This window comes from Mandrillus leucophaeus, unplaced genomic scaffold (genome assembly GCF_000951045.1).
Source record: "Mandrillus leucophaeus isolate KB7577 unplaced genomic scaffold, Mleu.le_1.0 Scaffold412, whole genome shotgun sequence".
Lineage (NCBI taxonomy): Eukaryota > Metazoa > Chordata > Mammalia > Primates > Cercopithecidae > Mandrillus > Mandrillus leucophaeus.
The window spans coordinates 911,694-927,558 of NW_012104388.1; the positions used below are offsets into that span (position 1 = coordinate 911,694).

The 15,865-nt window shown below is 38.2% G+C and overlaps 1 protein-coding gene across 3 annotated transcripts in view; it reads left to right on the top strand.

Annotated features, from left to right (window-relative positions):
* Positions 1-14,614, top strand: part of KIT (v-kit Hardy-Zuckerman 4 feline sarcoma viral oncogene homolog) — a 110,225-nt gene extending 95,611 nt beyond the window's left edge. For all 3 annotated transcript variants that reach the window (XM_011992496.1, XM_011992495.1, XM_011992497.1), the window contains exons 10-21: positions 1,132-1,238; positions 1,330-1,456; positions 1,736-1,840; positions 1,924-2,034; positions 3,248-3,398; positions 5,249-5,340; positions 5,793-5,920; positions 6,992-7,114; positions 10,404-10,515; positions 10,627-10,726; positions 11,080-11,185; positions 12,332-14,614. In XM_011992496.1, coding sequence (XP_011847886.1) covers positions 1,132-1,238; positions 1,330-1,456; positions 1,736-1,840; positions 1,924-2,034; positions 3,248-3,398; positions 5,249-5,340; positions 5,793-5,920; positions 6,992-7,114; positions 10,404-10,515; positions 10,627-10,726; positions 11,080-11,185; positions 12,332-12,460 — 1,391 coding nt within the window. In that variant the 3' untranslated portion in view covers positions 12,461-14,614. The remainder of the gene's footprint in view (positions 1-1,131; positions 1,239-1,329; positions 1,457-1,735; positions 1,841-1,923; positions 2,035-3,247; positions 3,399-5,248; positions 5,341-5,792; positions 5,921-6,991; positions 7,115-10,403; positions 10,516-10,626; positions 10,727-11,079; positions 11,186-12,331) is intronic.
* Positions 14,615-15,865: the final 1,251 nt, after the last annotated feature.

A 15,865-nucleotide genomic window follows, 5' to 3' on the forward strand; every position in this document is an offset into this window, starting at 1 on the left:
CATGTCATTTCTGGTAATACGTACATCACACCATACTGTCATCAAACTCGCTATGTTTCATTTTGTACTAGCTTGTTAAGTATATGTTTTTACCAGAGCACTTTTAACCATGCTACTTTATATATTTTATATGTATGTGCGCCTCTTTTATATTAGTTGTATATTTACAATTGTCTCCATTAAAAAGGGGTAGAGAAAGCAAATGGGGGGAATATATTTACCTTACACCCAAACAGAATTAGAACAATCTAACATTTAAATTCAATTAAAAATTTCAATTATTTAAAGTGAATTATTTTAACACTTTGCCAGACACTGTATCCAAAAGTTAACACTGCCTTTATGAAGTCATGTTAGCAAGTTATTTCTTTAAAATATTTAAAATTTGATTCATGTGTGACTAACTCTCTTAACATAAGTTAAAAGTTCCTTGTGAGCAAATTGCTGAATTGGTACAAAGTGGGAAGACAAAGAAAGTGGGCACTTACTTTTTAGGCCTTCTTGGGTTTTGTTTGTTTTTTGTGGGTTTTTTTTGTTTGTTTGTTTTGTTTTTTTTGGTTTTTTTTTTTTTTTTGAGTCGGCAAAGACTAGTGCCAAAAAGTGGCGTATTTTCTCAGGTTTTGAGTAATGAGGGGAAGAATCTTCCATTGTTCTACATCATCAATTTTTCAGACGGGGCAACGAAAAGCATACCTTAAAAATGGTGGTTTTTTTTTGGTTGTGAAAGACATTCATGCTCAGTGTAGAAAATTTAGAAAATACAGGAAAGTGTAAAGAAGAAAATATAAACCATCCATAAAGGAAGCTTCTTTTTTAAAGTTGTACAAGGCAGGGATTTGATTGAAGTACAAAGTGCATTCAGATGTTGCTTTTCATTGAAAAACAGCATAAATTATTCCTTTTCTACAGAAATCTCAACTTCTATTCTGCAGTATTCTGGTTTCAAGTTATATTTTTAAAGATTCATTTGAATAACAAGAGTACGATGTAACCAAGGTGAAGCTCTGAGAGTCACATAGCTTTGCTTCCTGCCATGGGCTGTGAGTTGGGAGGTCAATTTGGGAATGAGTGGCTGTGGTAGAGATCCCATCCTGCCAAAGTTTGTGATTCCACATTTCTGTTTGATTTTAGAGCAAATCCATCCCCACACCCTGTTCACTCCTTTGCTGATTGGTTTTGTAATCGTAGCTGGCATGATGTGCATTATTGTGATGATTCTCACCTACAAATATTTACAGGTAACCATTTATTTGTTCTCTCTCCAGAGTGCTCTAATGACTCCGACAATAATTCTTAAAAGGTGATCTATTTTCCCCTTTCTCCCCACAGAAACCCATGTATGAAGTACAGTGGAAGGTTGTTGAGGAGATAAATGGAAACAATTATGTTTACATAGACCCAACACAACTTCCTTATGATCACAAATGGGAGTTTCCCAGAAACAGGCTGAGTTTTGGTCAGTATGAAATAGGGGCTTTCCATGTCACCTTTTTGGGTACACATAACAATGACTTTAAGGAACTCCAGTAGCTTCCTTTGTTTTGTTCCACCTGAAACAATGAGTGTTCTGTGAAATTGCACCCCTTTTGATAGGTTGGCATAGAGAACATTGTAGGAAAATGTCTCTAGACAAAATTGTTTTTAATTCCTTTATTGATTTTGAAACTACATAAATGATCCTTCAGTTCCACCACCAGCACCACCACCACTTACCTTGTTGTCTTCCTTCCTACAGGGAAAACCCTGGGTGCTGGCGCTTTTGGGAAGGTTGTTGAGGCAACTGCTTATGGCTTAATTAAGTCGGACGCGGCCATGACTGTCGCTGTAAAGATGCTCAAACGTAAGTTCCTGTATGGTACTGCGTGCGCTTGACATCAGTTTGCCAATTGTGCTTTTTGCTAAAATGCATGTTTCCAATTTTAGCAAGTGCCCATTTAACAGAACGAGAAGCCCTCATGTCTGAACTCAAAGTCCTGAGTTACCTTGGTAATCATATGAATATTGTGAATCTTCTTGGAGCCTGCACCATTGGAGGTAAAGCCATGTCCAAACTGCCTTTTATTGTCTGTCAAGTTATCAGAACATGACATTTTAATATGATTTTGGCAATGCTAGATGATAAAGTGCTTGGAAGATTTTTTACCCAGATTATTGTTCTCTCTTGCTAGATTTTGTTTTCCTTATTGTTCTTAAGAATGCAGGTTTTAATTTTATCATTATGGGGTAGAACAGCCCAGGACATACACTAGTTATTGTCTTGTTTGTAACATCAACAACATTGGCCTCCTGTATATCTCATCCCGACCAGAAGGCTTCTCTTATCTTGTAAGCTTTATATATTTCTTGATCATATTTAGCCACTGAAAGGGTTAATATTAATTTGCATACTATAATTTAAAATAGGCCCCTAAGCCTACTGGTTCTCAAATATACACCAAATGAGGCAAACATTTCACTTCTGTAAAAAATAAGTTTCCAATTTGAAGCCTTAGTTGAGGTTCCCATCGAGGATGTCTGTGATGTTCGCAGAAAGTATTTCAGTTGAAAGAAACAAAGATGTGTAAAATGAGCTGTTTCTAGAGATCCATGGTAAAGTTGACAGCTTTATATAATGTCTTCAAACAACCCCCATAAATGTTGCTTCACCACATCATGAATTGTTCATGAGAAAATTTCTTTCCTAAGTTAATTAGTTGCCTGTTACTTCCAAATTACAGTTTTAAACATTCATAACACCAAAATTTTTTTCAACTAGTAGTGCTCAGAACACAGGTCATTTTAGGTTTTCACTCACTTTCCAGTCTCGTCCCAGCTGGCTGCTCCATGTGACTGATTTTCCCACTATGCCGCAGTTTGTGCCTTCGTTATTTCCATAATAACGTTACAGCGAGTGTGTGAAGCCCTGCTGTAAACAGAAGTGAATCAAAGGATTCACGTAGGAAGCTTGATAATAGTAGAACCTTTGAAAGCAGTAACTTCTGTCTGTAAAATCAGCAATCAGGCTTGGCCCCAAATACTAATGTCATTTAGAAATTCAGGTTAAAAGAGACTTGCTTGTTTTATGTTACTCCACATAATGCTGCTTTTTTGATAAGCAGTGTTAATATATAGGATTGTATTGGGACTAAGTAGGCTTATCCACTGAAGCTGAATATTAACGGCCATGACCACCCTTGGGTATTTTTATGGGAGGCAGAATTAATCTATATATCTCACCTCTTTCTAACCTTTTCTTATGTGCTTTTAGGGCCCACCCTGGTCATTACAGAATATTGTTGCTATGGTGATCTTTTGAATTTTTTGAGAAGAAAACGTGATTCTTTTATTTGTTCAAAGCAGGAAGATCATGCAGAAACTGCACTTTATAAGAATCTTCTGCATTCAAAGGAGTCTTCCTGGTAAGACTGATTTACATAAATAGTTAGCTGTTGACAGGCAGTTCATGGGGTCATAAGGGTTTGCAATCAAGGCTGATTCTTTATAAAATGAACTGAGGTACTCTGAGGTATGAAATCAAAATTATTAAATCATTTAAATGTGATTAACAGTTTAGAAAGTTCAAATTGTGTTTTTAAAGATTCAAACTGTGTTAAACCTAGATTTTTGCTGATTTTTAAAAAATGCATTTCTAGTTTTTTTCTACACTTTAGTTTCACGCAACTGAATGAATTCTGTTTCTGTTTCTCTTACGGTTCTGTCCTGCATGTATTTCCATTTATACCGTTGAGCTTGGTACTGTATGCATGTTTCCAGTGAGATACTGTTTATAGGGAAAATGCTAAAGCCTCTCAAGTTGCCACAATAAAGTCCCTTTAAAACCTTTAGCAGAATGACAAAGAGCTCTGAACTTATCTCTACATGTAGGCTTTTTGCTATTGACCTCTGGATTATTCCTATATACCTTGCCTCTTGCCCCTTTTAATTCATCATGCTATTAAAAGTCGTAACTATTCCAGCACGCTTTTAAAAATTCTGGACATTATTTTCATCTCTTTCGTCATTGATGCCATTCTGAATTTGAATCATGTATAAAGAGCTTCGAGTTTGATTTACAACCAGAGAAGAATTCTTCTCATACCTTGCCTATTCTTTCTTTGGAAATGCTGTTAAGAGCCACCATTTGAGAAGACTTCCTGGATGTACTCAGTCCAACAGAAGTCATGGTTATTTCGCCCAGTCCCCTATACTGTATATTGCTGCAGTTGTGCGGTAGATTTTTCCTATCCTTTTTATGCACTTTATATCCACTGCATCTTGCGATGACAAGACATTGCCTCCTGAACCCTTAACACCAGGCCCTCAAGGAGACCTCAGTAAATATTATTGATGGGCAATTACCTCTTAAAGCCATTTTCTGTACCTCTGACTAAAGTTTAAAACCCCAGGTGAAACTTTTATGTTTTTTTAATCCTATAAACTTGAGTAATGTAAAGTGGTAGTAGAAACTGTACAAAACCACTTTTTGTTAGTTTCTCCTGGGCATGTGCTCATTATATGAAGAAATGAGCCATTTTGCTTCTTTCCGAAACCTTGGCCCTATATATATCCTTTAACTTTCTGATATAATGGCCTAAATTGTTCAATCCTGTGTGATGTTCTTTGTGCTTTGGGATCCCATATGGGATTGGAACCACCAGCACACTCTGAAGGAGATTGTTGTCATGGTGTTTCTATGCTAATCAGAAGCAGGAAGTACTAGAAATCTTGAAGAGTCTCCAGCCAAATGTTGCAGATTGAAGAGGTCCAGATGGTTCAGAAAATCATCCAAATTATTGGTGTTTATCTGAACCAACTTGATTTTTTTTTAAAACCTTTTTCCATCAGTCACTATATGTTAACGATCTCTGCCTCCCCCATAACACATCTTGGAAGCTCTTCTTTGTCTTTCTTTCATCTTGTCTCCTGGGGCTCATTTAGAGAGTTTGAGGTGATACAGGATAGCATATTTGGCTCTCTGTCTCCCATTAAATTCATTGTGTCAAGAGATGGGAAATTTCTAACCTGAGTCCTCTATATGATTAAACACAAAAAGGACACCTAGTTTCTGGGCATGGACCCCAATATCAAATATTAAAAAGTCATATCTTACAGAATAAGATTTTCAAACTCTATTCAAACTTTACATGGCTTTCTTCAAATTGGTCCAGTCTATTATGTAGCAAAGGGGATGAGGAGGTAGAGCCTGACCCATGAGTGCCCTTCTGCATGTCCCACTTGATTCAGTCATGACTTGTTTCATCTCTCCCAGCAGCGATAGTACTAATGAGTACATGGACATGAAACCTGGAGTTTCTTATGTTGTCCCAACCAAGGCTGACAAAAGGAGATCTGCGAGAATAGGTGAGTACCTACCTATCAAGCAACAAGAGCAACTTTATTTACAAAGAGTATATGTATCATGCTAATGTGGAATATAACATCATTCCCAGTAGCAACGATGCAGACCAGTTCTGCTTTACGGTAGCAATGCCAATGGTCAATGGCAGTTAGGGTTGTAAGTGGGAATTTGGGGTCAGAGCATTTGTTTTTGTGCCTGAGCATCTTACTATAGATATGGGATCTTTGTATTAATTCGCCATCCCTCTCTACGGATTTTGTAACTCAGCCTAGGATTGTTAAATATTAACTTTGTGATTCAGCATCTACCTTTGCTGGACACGAGGGAAGTGATCTGCCTGCAAGTTCACATTAGTTCATTCATTACCAGCCTTTGGTATTGTCATTGCCACTGTCTTTTCCTGTCCTAACCTTTATGGTTTTAATCGCTAAGAAAAATCCTCTCTTCCTCACAGGCTCATACATAGAAAGAGATGTGACACCCGCCATCATGGAGGATGACGAGTTGGCTCTAGACTTAGAAGACTTGCTGAGCTTTTCTTACCAGGTGGCAAAGGGCATGGCTTTCCTTGCCTCCAAGAATGTAAGTGGGAGTGATTCTCAAAAGAGTTTTGTGTTTTGGTTTTTTGATTTTTTTGATTTTTTTTTTTCTTGAGAACAGAGCATTTTAGAGCCATAGTTAGAATGCAGAGTGTCATTTTGAAGTGTGGTAACCAAAAGCAGAGGAAATTTAGTTTCTTCATGTTCCAACGGCTGTCTCTTTGGAATTCCTGTTCTAATTTGTAAGCTTTAAAGTGCAAGCCTGTCTAAATGAGTTTTTCTATGAATATTCTTTTATATGCATTGAAATTCATTTAAAACTTTTGGCTTTTAGGATATAGGATATGTTCCTAGAGAACAGAATCATTTTATCAGTAAAAGCAGAGGGCACCTCATAGTTACAAGGCTTAGGGTGAACCATAGGCTTCAGTTTTATTGAAGTTAGATCCAAATATTATATGTGTGGCTTATGAAGTATCAGGAAATAAGGGGTCAGAGAGAATAATAAACACTTGGGAGAAGGATAGGAATGGAAAGAGAATGATGGAATGGAAACAAGGAGCATGGTCTGTGGAAGGGTGAGAGGATTCCTTAGGAAGTAAGATTAACCAAACAGAATGAGGTTACCAGTCCTACCCTTAAATGTCATGGGTGACATTTCCCAACAATTACCAAACTAAGAAAGGATATAGGATGGCTGAAATAAAGACCTTCTTCCATGTGTCCTTGGGAGATGTTAGATTGAAGTTGCAAAGGCATGTTAGGAACTCTGTGAAAGGACATTCAAAGAAATGCATGCAAAATGAATTTTCAGTTTCAACAGTATGATATGACTATTTCTTATGTATTTCCCTATGAATGAAAGCAGTCCTGAGAAGAAAATAGCATTTATTAGAATTGCTTTTGAAAGAGATTATAGTAATTAGACTCTTGATTATGTGAACATCATTCAAGGCATACTTTTGATTTTTATTTTTGGTGTACTGAGTACTTTAAAACAAAAGTGTTGGATTTTTTATAATATTAGCAACACTCTAATATTAAAAAGTTAGTTTTCACTCTTTACAAGTTAAAATGAATTTAAATGGTTTTCTTTTCTCCTCCAACCTAATAGTGTATTCACAGAGACTTGGCAGCCAGAAATATCCTCCTTACTCATGGTCGGATCACAAAGATTTGTGATTTTGGTCTAGCCAGAGACATCAAGAATGATTCTAATTATGTGGTTAAAGGAAACGTGAGTACCCATTTTCTGCTTGACAGTCCTGCAAAGGATTTTTAGTTTCAACTTTCGATAAAAATTGTTTCCTATGATTTTCATAATGTAAATCCTGTCCAGGGATATCACACATTTTAGCAGTCAAATTAAGTGTACTTCAGCAAAATTTGCATGGTATGCTGAACATTACTACAACTAACAGTCAGTAATACAATTCCTAATTCTAATTGTGTAATTATGGGGCATGGGAAGGAAACAGAAATAGCCTTAATTTTCATTATAGCCTGAGAATGGCAATGAACTTGATTTTGCTCAAGTGTAGCAAATGTAGGTCATTGAAGGTCACAGCAGGATAAATTTTGGCGGGATTGGCATGCCGTGTGAAAAATACTAAAATCTAAGATCGTGTTCAGAGTTAGCCATATAGAATGTTGGATCCTAGAATACATGGAGAGCTATTAAATAGGTTCATAAGTAATAGTGGGTTTGTAGAACATAGTAAATGTTTTTCAAAGTGCTGTATTTCATTGCCAATTACTGAATCCTCAGAACAAACCCTCGTCCTATAATTGCAGCACCTTCCTATTTTAAAAGTTGGAGAAACTAAGGCATAGTATATTTTGGTGCTTTTTATCTGAGGTGACACAGGGCAGTAGAGACTGAAACCAGAGCCTGTGTTTTCCAGATTGGCATCTCATCGCCATGGAAAACCATATCGCCCTTTATATTCTTCTGTGCCTGTCTTCCTGGGCTCATTTCTACAGTCAGATTTATTCCTGGAGGTGGAATTGGGCCCCTTATGAAAATGTAGTGTCCCCCTCATCACTGCAGTGTCTCTATTGGTAGCCTGTACCCGACTTGGTTTTGTAAGAGTGTTGCTGTGTTTATCTCCTGGCCAAAGCATGAATTTCTGAAAAGGCTGCCCTGAAGCTAGATATTATCATCAGGAGTGATAATAAAAACAACTTCTCTTCATCCTCGTGCAATTTTGGAAGGAAGAATGATAAGTTGTTAATTATCCAGTCCTCTGAATATTGACCAAAGGGAGGAGGAGGAAGGTGGCAGTCTCCAGGCCCAGTCTTGATGAATTCTGTAATCTGTCTCCATTATTTCCTGGCTGTGTAATTTTGTCAAGAGTTATCCAATAACTCTGAATCTTTGTTTTTCTCCCCTTGGGAATAATAGTGATTCCTGACTGAGAAAGTTATGAGTTAATATATGTAAAGTGCTCAGGACAGTGCCAGACATATTGTTACTATTCTTTATAGATGTCTTATTTACGATCTGAATAATCGTGATGATGGTTATATACTGTCTTGTTATTAGTTAGTGACCTTAGTTTGAATTGACAGAGGGGTTGGCTCCATCAGGCTTCCAGACTGTAGAGTCCAGTTCAAGTCAGTTGAACTAACCAATCACAGACGTCGCTTTCACCTGTCTAGTGGGTAAGGAGAATTTCTGGAACAAGATAAGAAACTCAAACATGTTACTGCCCTGCATTTATGTCATCATCATTTGAGATCTCCTTGTTACGTCAGGTTCTCTGAAGTTCTTTCCTTTCACGTGAGTTCTTCATCATTTTTCATGTCATGGACCCTTTTAGAGTCTGGTAAAGCCTATGGAACCCTTATCAGAACACTGTTTTCGACACCTATGATGAAATATGTAGGATTACCAAGGAAAACAGTTAAACCGAAATAACTATCACGTTATTAAGTAAATTTGTGATATGTCAGTACATGTGTTTACTACAGAGAGTAACAGGCTCTGTTAGGTTGGTGCAAAAGTAATTGTGGGTTTTGCTATTACTTTTTTCTAAAAACCACTGTAATTTTAGAGTGGTGATTAATGTAAATATGATTTTGAGATACCTGTAAAGACTTAATAGGATATGAAGATGTTCATGACAAAGTCGCAGGTACAGCTAATACTACTGTGGTTTATCACCTTTCTTAGTAATTTGAAGAAACGCTAAATTTCATCTAGAAATTAGCAAAACTTAAGGATGTCATTTTTCCTTTCCAAGTTCACAGGCCCCTGAATTTGACACCCATAGATCTCAGGTTAGGAGCCCTCATAGGAACTTTAGCACAACATCTAGGAAGAGAAGGGATATTGGAAGTTTGTTTTGTCTTGTTTTGTTTTTTTAAACTGACTAAAATAACTTTAACACCAAAAAAAAAAAAAAAAAAAGCTGTCCCAGATTTCAATCCTAAATGGATTAAGAGAAGGATTGATTTAGCTTTTTATGGCAGATTAAGATTGGGAATCCAGAATGCATCTAAGAGGAATAGTTACAGAAAGTTCATCTCAACTTTAATGGAGAGAGTTGTCCAAAGAGTCATGATCACAAGCCACTACTGTTTATTGGGTACTTGCCTTCATTCTAGGCAGTTTTTCAGATAGTACTGAGTCAGGTGGTGCTAAGCATTTTTACCCACATTGTCTTATTTAATGGGACAATTCATAAAAGTCATAAAGGACAATTCATAAAATTTAAAGTGTTCATTTTGTTTTACTGAAGATAAGGAGATTTAATTACAGATATTTTAATGACTTCCCTAGTGTATTAGAGTTTTGGGTTTTGACAGAAAACCCAAAATAAAAGAAGTCTAAGGGTAGCAGGCCAGGATTGGTATAGAGATTCCATGGAGTACCTGGGCCAAGTCTTTCCCTTCCATGCTTAGCCATTCCTGGGAGTAACCCCCATGTCCAGGGTCCAAGATGATCACCAGGTAGATAGCCAGCCATCACATCCAGAAGGCAGGGGGCCCTTGCACTACAGAAGAGAGGGCAGAAGGCACATGCCAGCTATATTGTAAGGAGGTATTCCTGAAGCTGCCATACAGCACTTACAACTTGGTGGCCAAAACCAAGTCACCTGACTACAGCTAGCTAGCTGCAAAGGAGGCTGGGAAATGTAGTCCTAATTGTGAGAGGCCATGTTTCTGTTTTTAAGGAAGGAGAGGGACATATTCAGTGGAAACTAACAAATCTCTGCATTACCTAAGGCCCATGATAGAGCCAGAGCTAAAATGTCTGGCTGTCTCTGATGTTTGTGCTCTTAATCTCCATGCCGTACTGACATAGTGTTCACATCTTAAAATGAGGATAATGAACTTGTGAGCCATGTATTTCAGAGGTGATTGGGATCATCTGAGATTATATAGGTAGAAGGTTTTTGTGAGATGGTACTTAAGTTATCATCTCACATTTCAGCAACAGCAGCATCTATAAGAATATCTTCTGTTCAGTTTTGTTGAGCTTCTGAATTAACATTGTTGACTCTGTTGTGCTTCCATTACAGGCTCGACTACCTGTGAAGTGGATGGCACCTGAAAGCATTTTCAACTGTGTGTACACATTTGAAAGTGACGTCTGGTCCTATGGGATTTTTCTTTGGGAGCTATTCTCTTTAGGTAAAATGATCCTTGCCAAAGACACCCTCATTAGACTCAGAGCATCTTCTTGAGGTTTCATTAGTGTCCTGCTTCCTTGTGATTAACACTGCTTTGCAAACTGTGTCTCAGGAAGCAGCCCCTATCCTGGAATGCCAGTCGATTCTAAATTCTACAAGATGATCAAGGAAGGCTTCCGGATGCTCAGCCCTGAACATGCACCTGCTGAAATGTAAGGGTCGAAAAATTTTTCCTTTAGATCACATTTTCCCTTTTATTTTTCTTTTTAAAGACAGAAACCCAGATGTTGAGGGTTTTCATAACATAGTTTGAAATGTCACTTGGTTTCTTTATGACACGCTGGTCAAATGTCATTTCTGTAGTTTATTTTCATAATCTCTTGTCACCAAAAATACAGAAAGTTTCAGCAGCATTTCATACATGCAGTGTTTTATGTTATCCATATGTCAGTCCATATGTCCAGTTGCATAGCTCTGGAATTATTACTGAAGTTGCTGGATGCCATACATTTGAAAACAGACTGAGGGTGTTGAGGAGGGATAGTAAATGGCCCTTGTCTTGCAGGTATGACATAATGAAGACGTGCTGGGATGCGGATCCCCTAAAAAGACCAACATTCAAGCAAATTGTTCAGCTAATTGAGAAGCAGATTTCAGAGAGCACCAATCATGTGAGTATACTCTGGCCGAATCCTCCTTCTCCCAGTTCCAGGTGTGTCCTCCTCCTCAGGTTTTCAAGGTGAGGACTAACCTCCCAACCCCTTCTCTCCTCATCTTAGGTTGCAAATTGGGCTTCAGGTAGGGGAAGTAAAGCAATGGAAACCAGTTCTTTCTGCCCAGCCCTCCTGTTCTGAGCCAAAGAAGGATGTGAGATTGAGGGGGAAGGGTGGAGAGTTTTGTACTCAGTGGAAGTAGAAGTTTCCGTAAGGATTTGCCATGTTTCCTCCCCTATCTCAAATGCTGGTCATGGGGTCAGTATTTTCTCCCTCTCACATGTCAGGGCCATTCATCCTTTGGAGGGTTGGGGTGATGTGAATAGAATAAACGCATAGAAAAGACAGCTTGTTACTGCAGTGAAATAAGCCTTCTGATCAAACAAGCATAGCCAGAAAATGGCAGATAGCTGTCATGCCCACAAGCCATATAGAATGAAGAGCTGTTTGAAGTTGGGAGATCCCTCCCAGTGATTTGGGAAGTGTGGGGGAATGAAAACTCAAATCTATTATTTCCTCTCTTGCTTTTAAGGAAGAATTAGTGATACTTTGACTCTGATTTTTTTAAGCTGCTTTCTTTACTGGGCTGTGTGCTTGGAGCTATCTTTTCTTTCCTAATAGCACACCACTGATAATTTTTGGGTTAAAGCTTGTTCTTCTGGGTTTCAAAGCGTGTTTCAACTTAAACAGCATTTTTCACCCAGTTACTTTGATTCTTGACAGGAGACCCCTGGAAGGGCCATGGGTTTCTCAGCAAATTACATTGGTTGTTGGGTTGTAGTTGGCTGTAGAGATTTACAAGCCTTTTTAGATAGGTTTGATAGTGCTTGCTCCCTGGTGTGCCCCATTAGAAGAGCTAAGCTTGTGCATATTTTGTCCCTACTTCTTGTATGAAGTTATTTCCTTTGGAAAAATGAAGGGGAAAACAAAGCTTATATTTGTTTTGTCAGTATGACTTGGGTTTTGGCCATAACGTTCTTGTAAACTACTTCTCTCTTAAGAGTTTCCATCAGTTAGTGGTGATCTTGACACTGTAAGTATGCCTTTTGTTGCTGTGTTCATTGTAGGGACCTGGTGTATTGACTATGCGCTTGTTTTCCCCAGATTTACTCCAACTTAGCAAACTGCAGCCCCAACCGACAGAAGCCTGTAGTGGACCATTCCGTGCGGATCAATTCTGTCGGCAGCACCGCTTCCTCCTCCCAACCTCTGCTTGTGCACGACGACGTCTGAGCAGAATGAGTGTTTGGGTCACCCCTCCAGGAATGATCTCCTCTTCTATTGGCTTCCATGATGGTTATTTTGTTTTCTTTTGACTTGCATCCAACTCCAGGATAGTGGGCACCCCACTGCAATCCTGTCTTTCTGAGCACACTTTAGTGGTTGATGATTTTTGTCATCAGCCACCATCCTATTGCGAAGGTTCGAACTGTATATATTCCCAATAGCAAAGTAGCTCCTACCATGAACAGAAAACATTCTGATTTGGAAAAAGAGAGGGAGGTATGGGCTGGGGGCCAGAGTCCTTTCCAAGGCTCCTCCAATTCTGCCCAAAAATACGGTTGATAGTTTACCTGAATAAATGGTAGTAATCACATTTGGCCTTCAGAACCATCCATAGTAGTATGATGATGCAACAAGATTAGAAGCTGAAAACCTAAGTCCTTTATGTGGAAAACAGAACATCATTAGAACAAAGGACAGAGTATGAACACCTGGGCTTAAGAAATCTAGTATTTCATGCTGGGAATGAGACATAGGCCATGAAAAAAATGATCCCCAAGTGTGAACAAAAGATGCTCTTCTGTGGACCACTGCATGAGCTTTTATACTACTGACCTGGTTTTTAAATAGAGTTTGCTATTAGAGCGTTGAATTGGAGAGAAGGCCTCCCTAGCCAGAACTTGTATATACGCATCTATAAATTGTCCGTGTTCATACATTTGAGGGGAAAACACCATAAGGTTTCGTTTCTGTATACAACCCTGGCATTATGTCCACTTGTGTATAGAAGTAGATTAAGAGCCATATAAGTTTGAAGGAAATAGTTTATACCATTTTTTAAGGAAACAGTGTAACCACAAAGCACAGTCTAAAAATCTCCTCTTTTAGCTGATGAACTTATTCTATAGATTCTGCGGAACAAGTCTATCAGCTTCAGAATGGCATTGTACTCAATGGATTTGATGCTGTTTGACAAAGTTACTGATTCACTGCATGGCTCCCACAGGAGTGAGAAAACACTGCCGTCTTAGTTTCGATTCTTACGTAGCAGGAAATAAAGTTTAGGTTCAGCCTCCTTCACAGGCATGTCCTGGACGCCGGGCCAGTATCTATATATGTGTGTGTACGTTTGTATGCGTGTAGACAAATATTTGGAGGGGTATTTTTGCCCTGAGTCCAAGAGGGTCTTTTAGTACCCAAAAAGTAACTTGGCTTTCATTATTAGTACTGCTCTTGTTTCTTTTCACATAGCTATCTAGAGTAGCCTACCAGAAGCTTCCATAGTGGTGCGGAGGAAGTGGAAGGCGTAAGTCCCTATGTATTTGCAGTCCACCTGCACTTAAGGCACTCTGTTATTTAGACTCATCTTACTGTACCTGTTCCTTAGACCTTCCATAATGCTACTGTCTCACTGAAACATTTAAATTTTACCCTTTAGACTGTAGCCTGGACATTATTACTGTAGTTTACCTCTTTTAAAAAACAAAACAAAAAACTCTCCTTCCTCACTGCCCAATATAAAAGGCAAATGTGTACATGGCAGAGTTTGTGTGTTGTCTTGAAAGATTCAGGTATGTTGCCTTTATGGTTTCCCCCTTCTATGTTTCTTAGACTGCATTTAGAGAACTGTGGCCATTATCTGGAAGTAATCATTTGCACTGGAGTTCTATGCTCTCGCACCTTTCCAAAGTTAACAGATTTTGGGGTTGTGTTGTCACCCAAGAGATTGTTGTTTGCCATACTTTGTCTGAAAAATTCCTTTGTGTTTCTATTGACTTCAATTATAGTAAGAAAAGTGGTTGTTAGTTATAGATGTCTAGGTACTTCAGGGGCACTTCATTGAGAGTTTTGTCTTGGATATTCTTGAAAGTTTATATTTTTATAATTTTTTCTTACATCAGATGTTTCTTTGCAGTGGCTTAACGTTTGAAATTATTTTGTGGCTTTTTTTGTAAATATTGAAATGTAGCAATAATGTCTTTTGAATATTCTGAAGCCCATGAGTCCTTGAAAATATTTTTTATATATACAGTAACTTTATGTGTAAATACATAAGCGGCGTAAGTTTAAAGGATGTTGGTGTTCCACGTGCTTTATTCCTGTATGTTGTCCAATTGTTGACAGTTCTGAAGAATTCTAATAAAATGTACATATATAAATCAAGTGGAATCATTTGATTGTTGAGATTCGTGAGATTAAACTTTAAAGCATTAAAGTGCATTCATCCTGACAACATTTTGTACTCAGTTTTCATAAAATATGTGCAAGACTATCAGATCATACTAGGATTTACATACTTAGAGATTGAACAGATATTAAGTATTTTCATCCGTGTGATATTTTCTCATTTTAGTCTTACAACCTGAGGTCTCTATTTAAATTGAAAAATAGATACAGTGAACATTCTAAAAATTTTACACATAGCTATGATTACTATTAGGTTGATTCATGTGAATTTTTGGTATTCACGTGAATTTGCTGCCATTTTTGGCAGCAAAATAATGGTCAAGTAACAGCAATTTCATGTGGCTTAATTTAATATGACTGGCATGTTTCCTCCCAGAAGAGACCGTCTAAAAATATGAACAGTAAAATAATAGACCAAGTTAACATGAGGAATCCCAAGAAAGTGGCTTGTATTCTTGTTGGCTTGAGTTTTGAAGACAGGTTATTTCAAAATGAGATATTCATGCTCCACCTGAAGTCCTTATTCTTACTTGCTTCTGGAACAGAGTTAGGTTCCACTTCTACTTGGAGGGAGGTGCTTAGTATGTATGAACTGCGTGCCGTCATGTGGGTGAAACATTCTGCATGCCCAACTGATACTGTCCAGACCACTGGAACCCAAACAGAGGCTGAGAGTTCTTCAGCTTGAAACAAAGGAAGCACCCTGAATCACATAATCCTATTAAGAATGAATTAGGCACCCACACACTCTCAGTCATGACTGCCTTTATTGATGTGACATCTACACCTGCAGAAATGTCTCCTGAAAGGAAAGGGAAGGGGTGAAAAGTGACCTGTAATGAAAAGGAATCCTTTTAAAATCAAGAGGGAATTGTGTGGCAAAGAATGCGTCAATAATCAGTGAAAAACACCCACACTTCAGTCAGGCGATTCCCATTATTTTATTACAGACAGGAATGAATGCTAATTGACCACAAAACAAAGAAGTCTTTTCTTTCCAAATGTTTTCGCTGTCATTTAGCCTTTGTCATGTGTGAGAAATTTGCGTTAGAAGCGGTTGACAGGCCCCTGTGTTAGGAGTCTAGCTAATTTTCCTCACCAGCCTAGCTTTTCAAAGGAAAGTAATACCAGGTCTTGGTGCCCAGGCTCAAACTTGGTTCAAATCTCAGTGCCACCCCTGTCTCTACCACTTACTGTTGTGTGACATTAGGCAGATTAGCTCTTGAA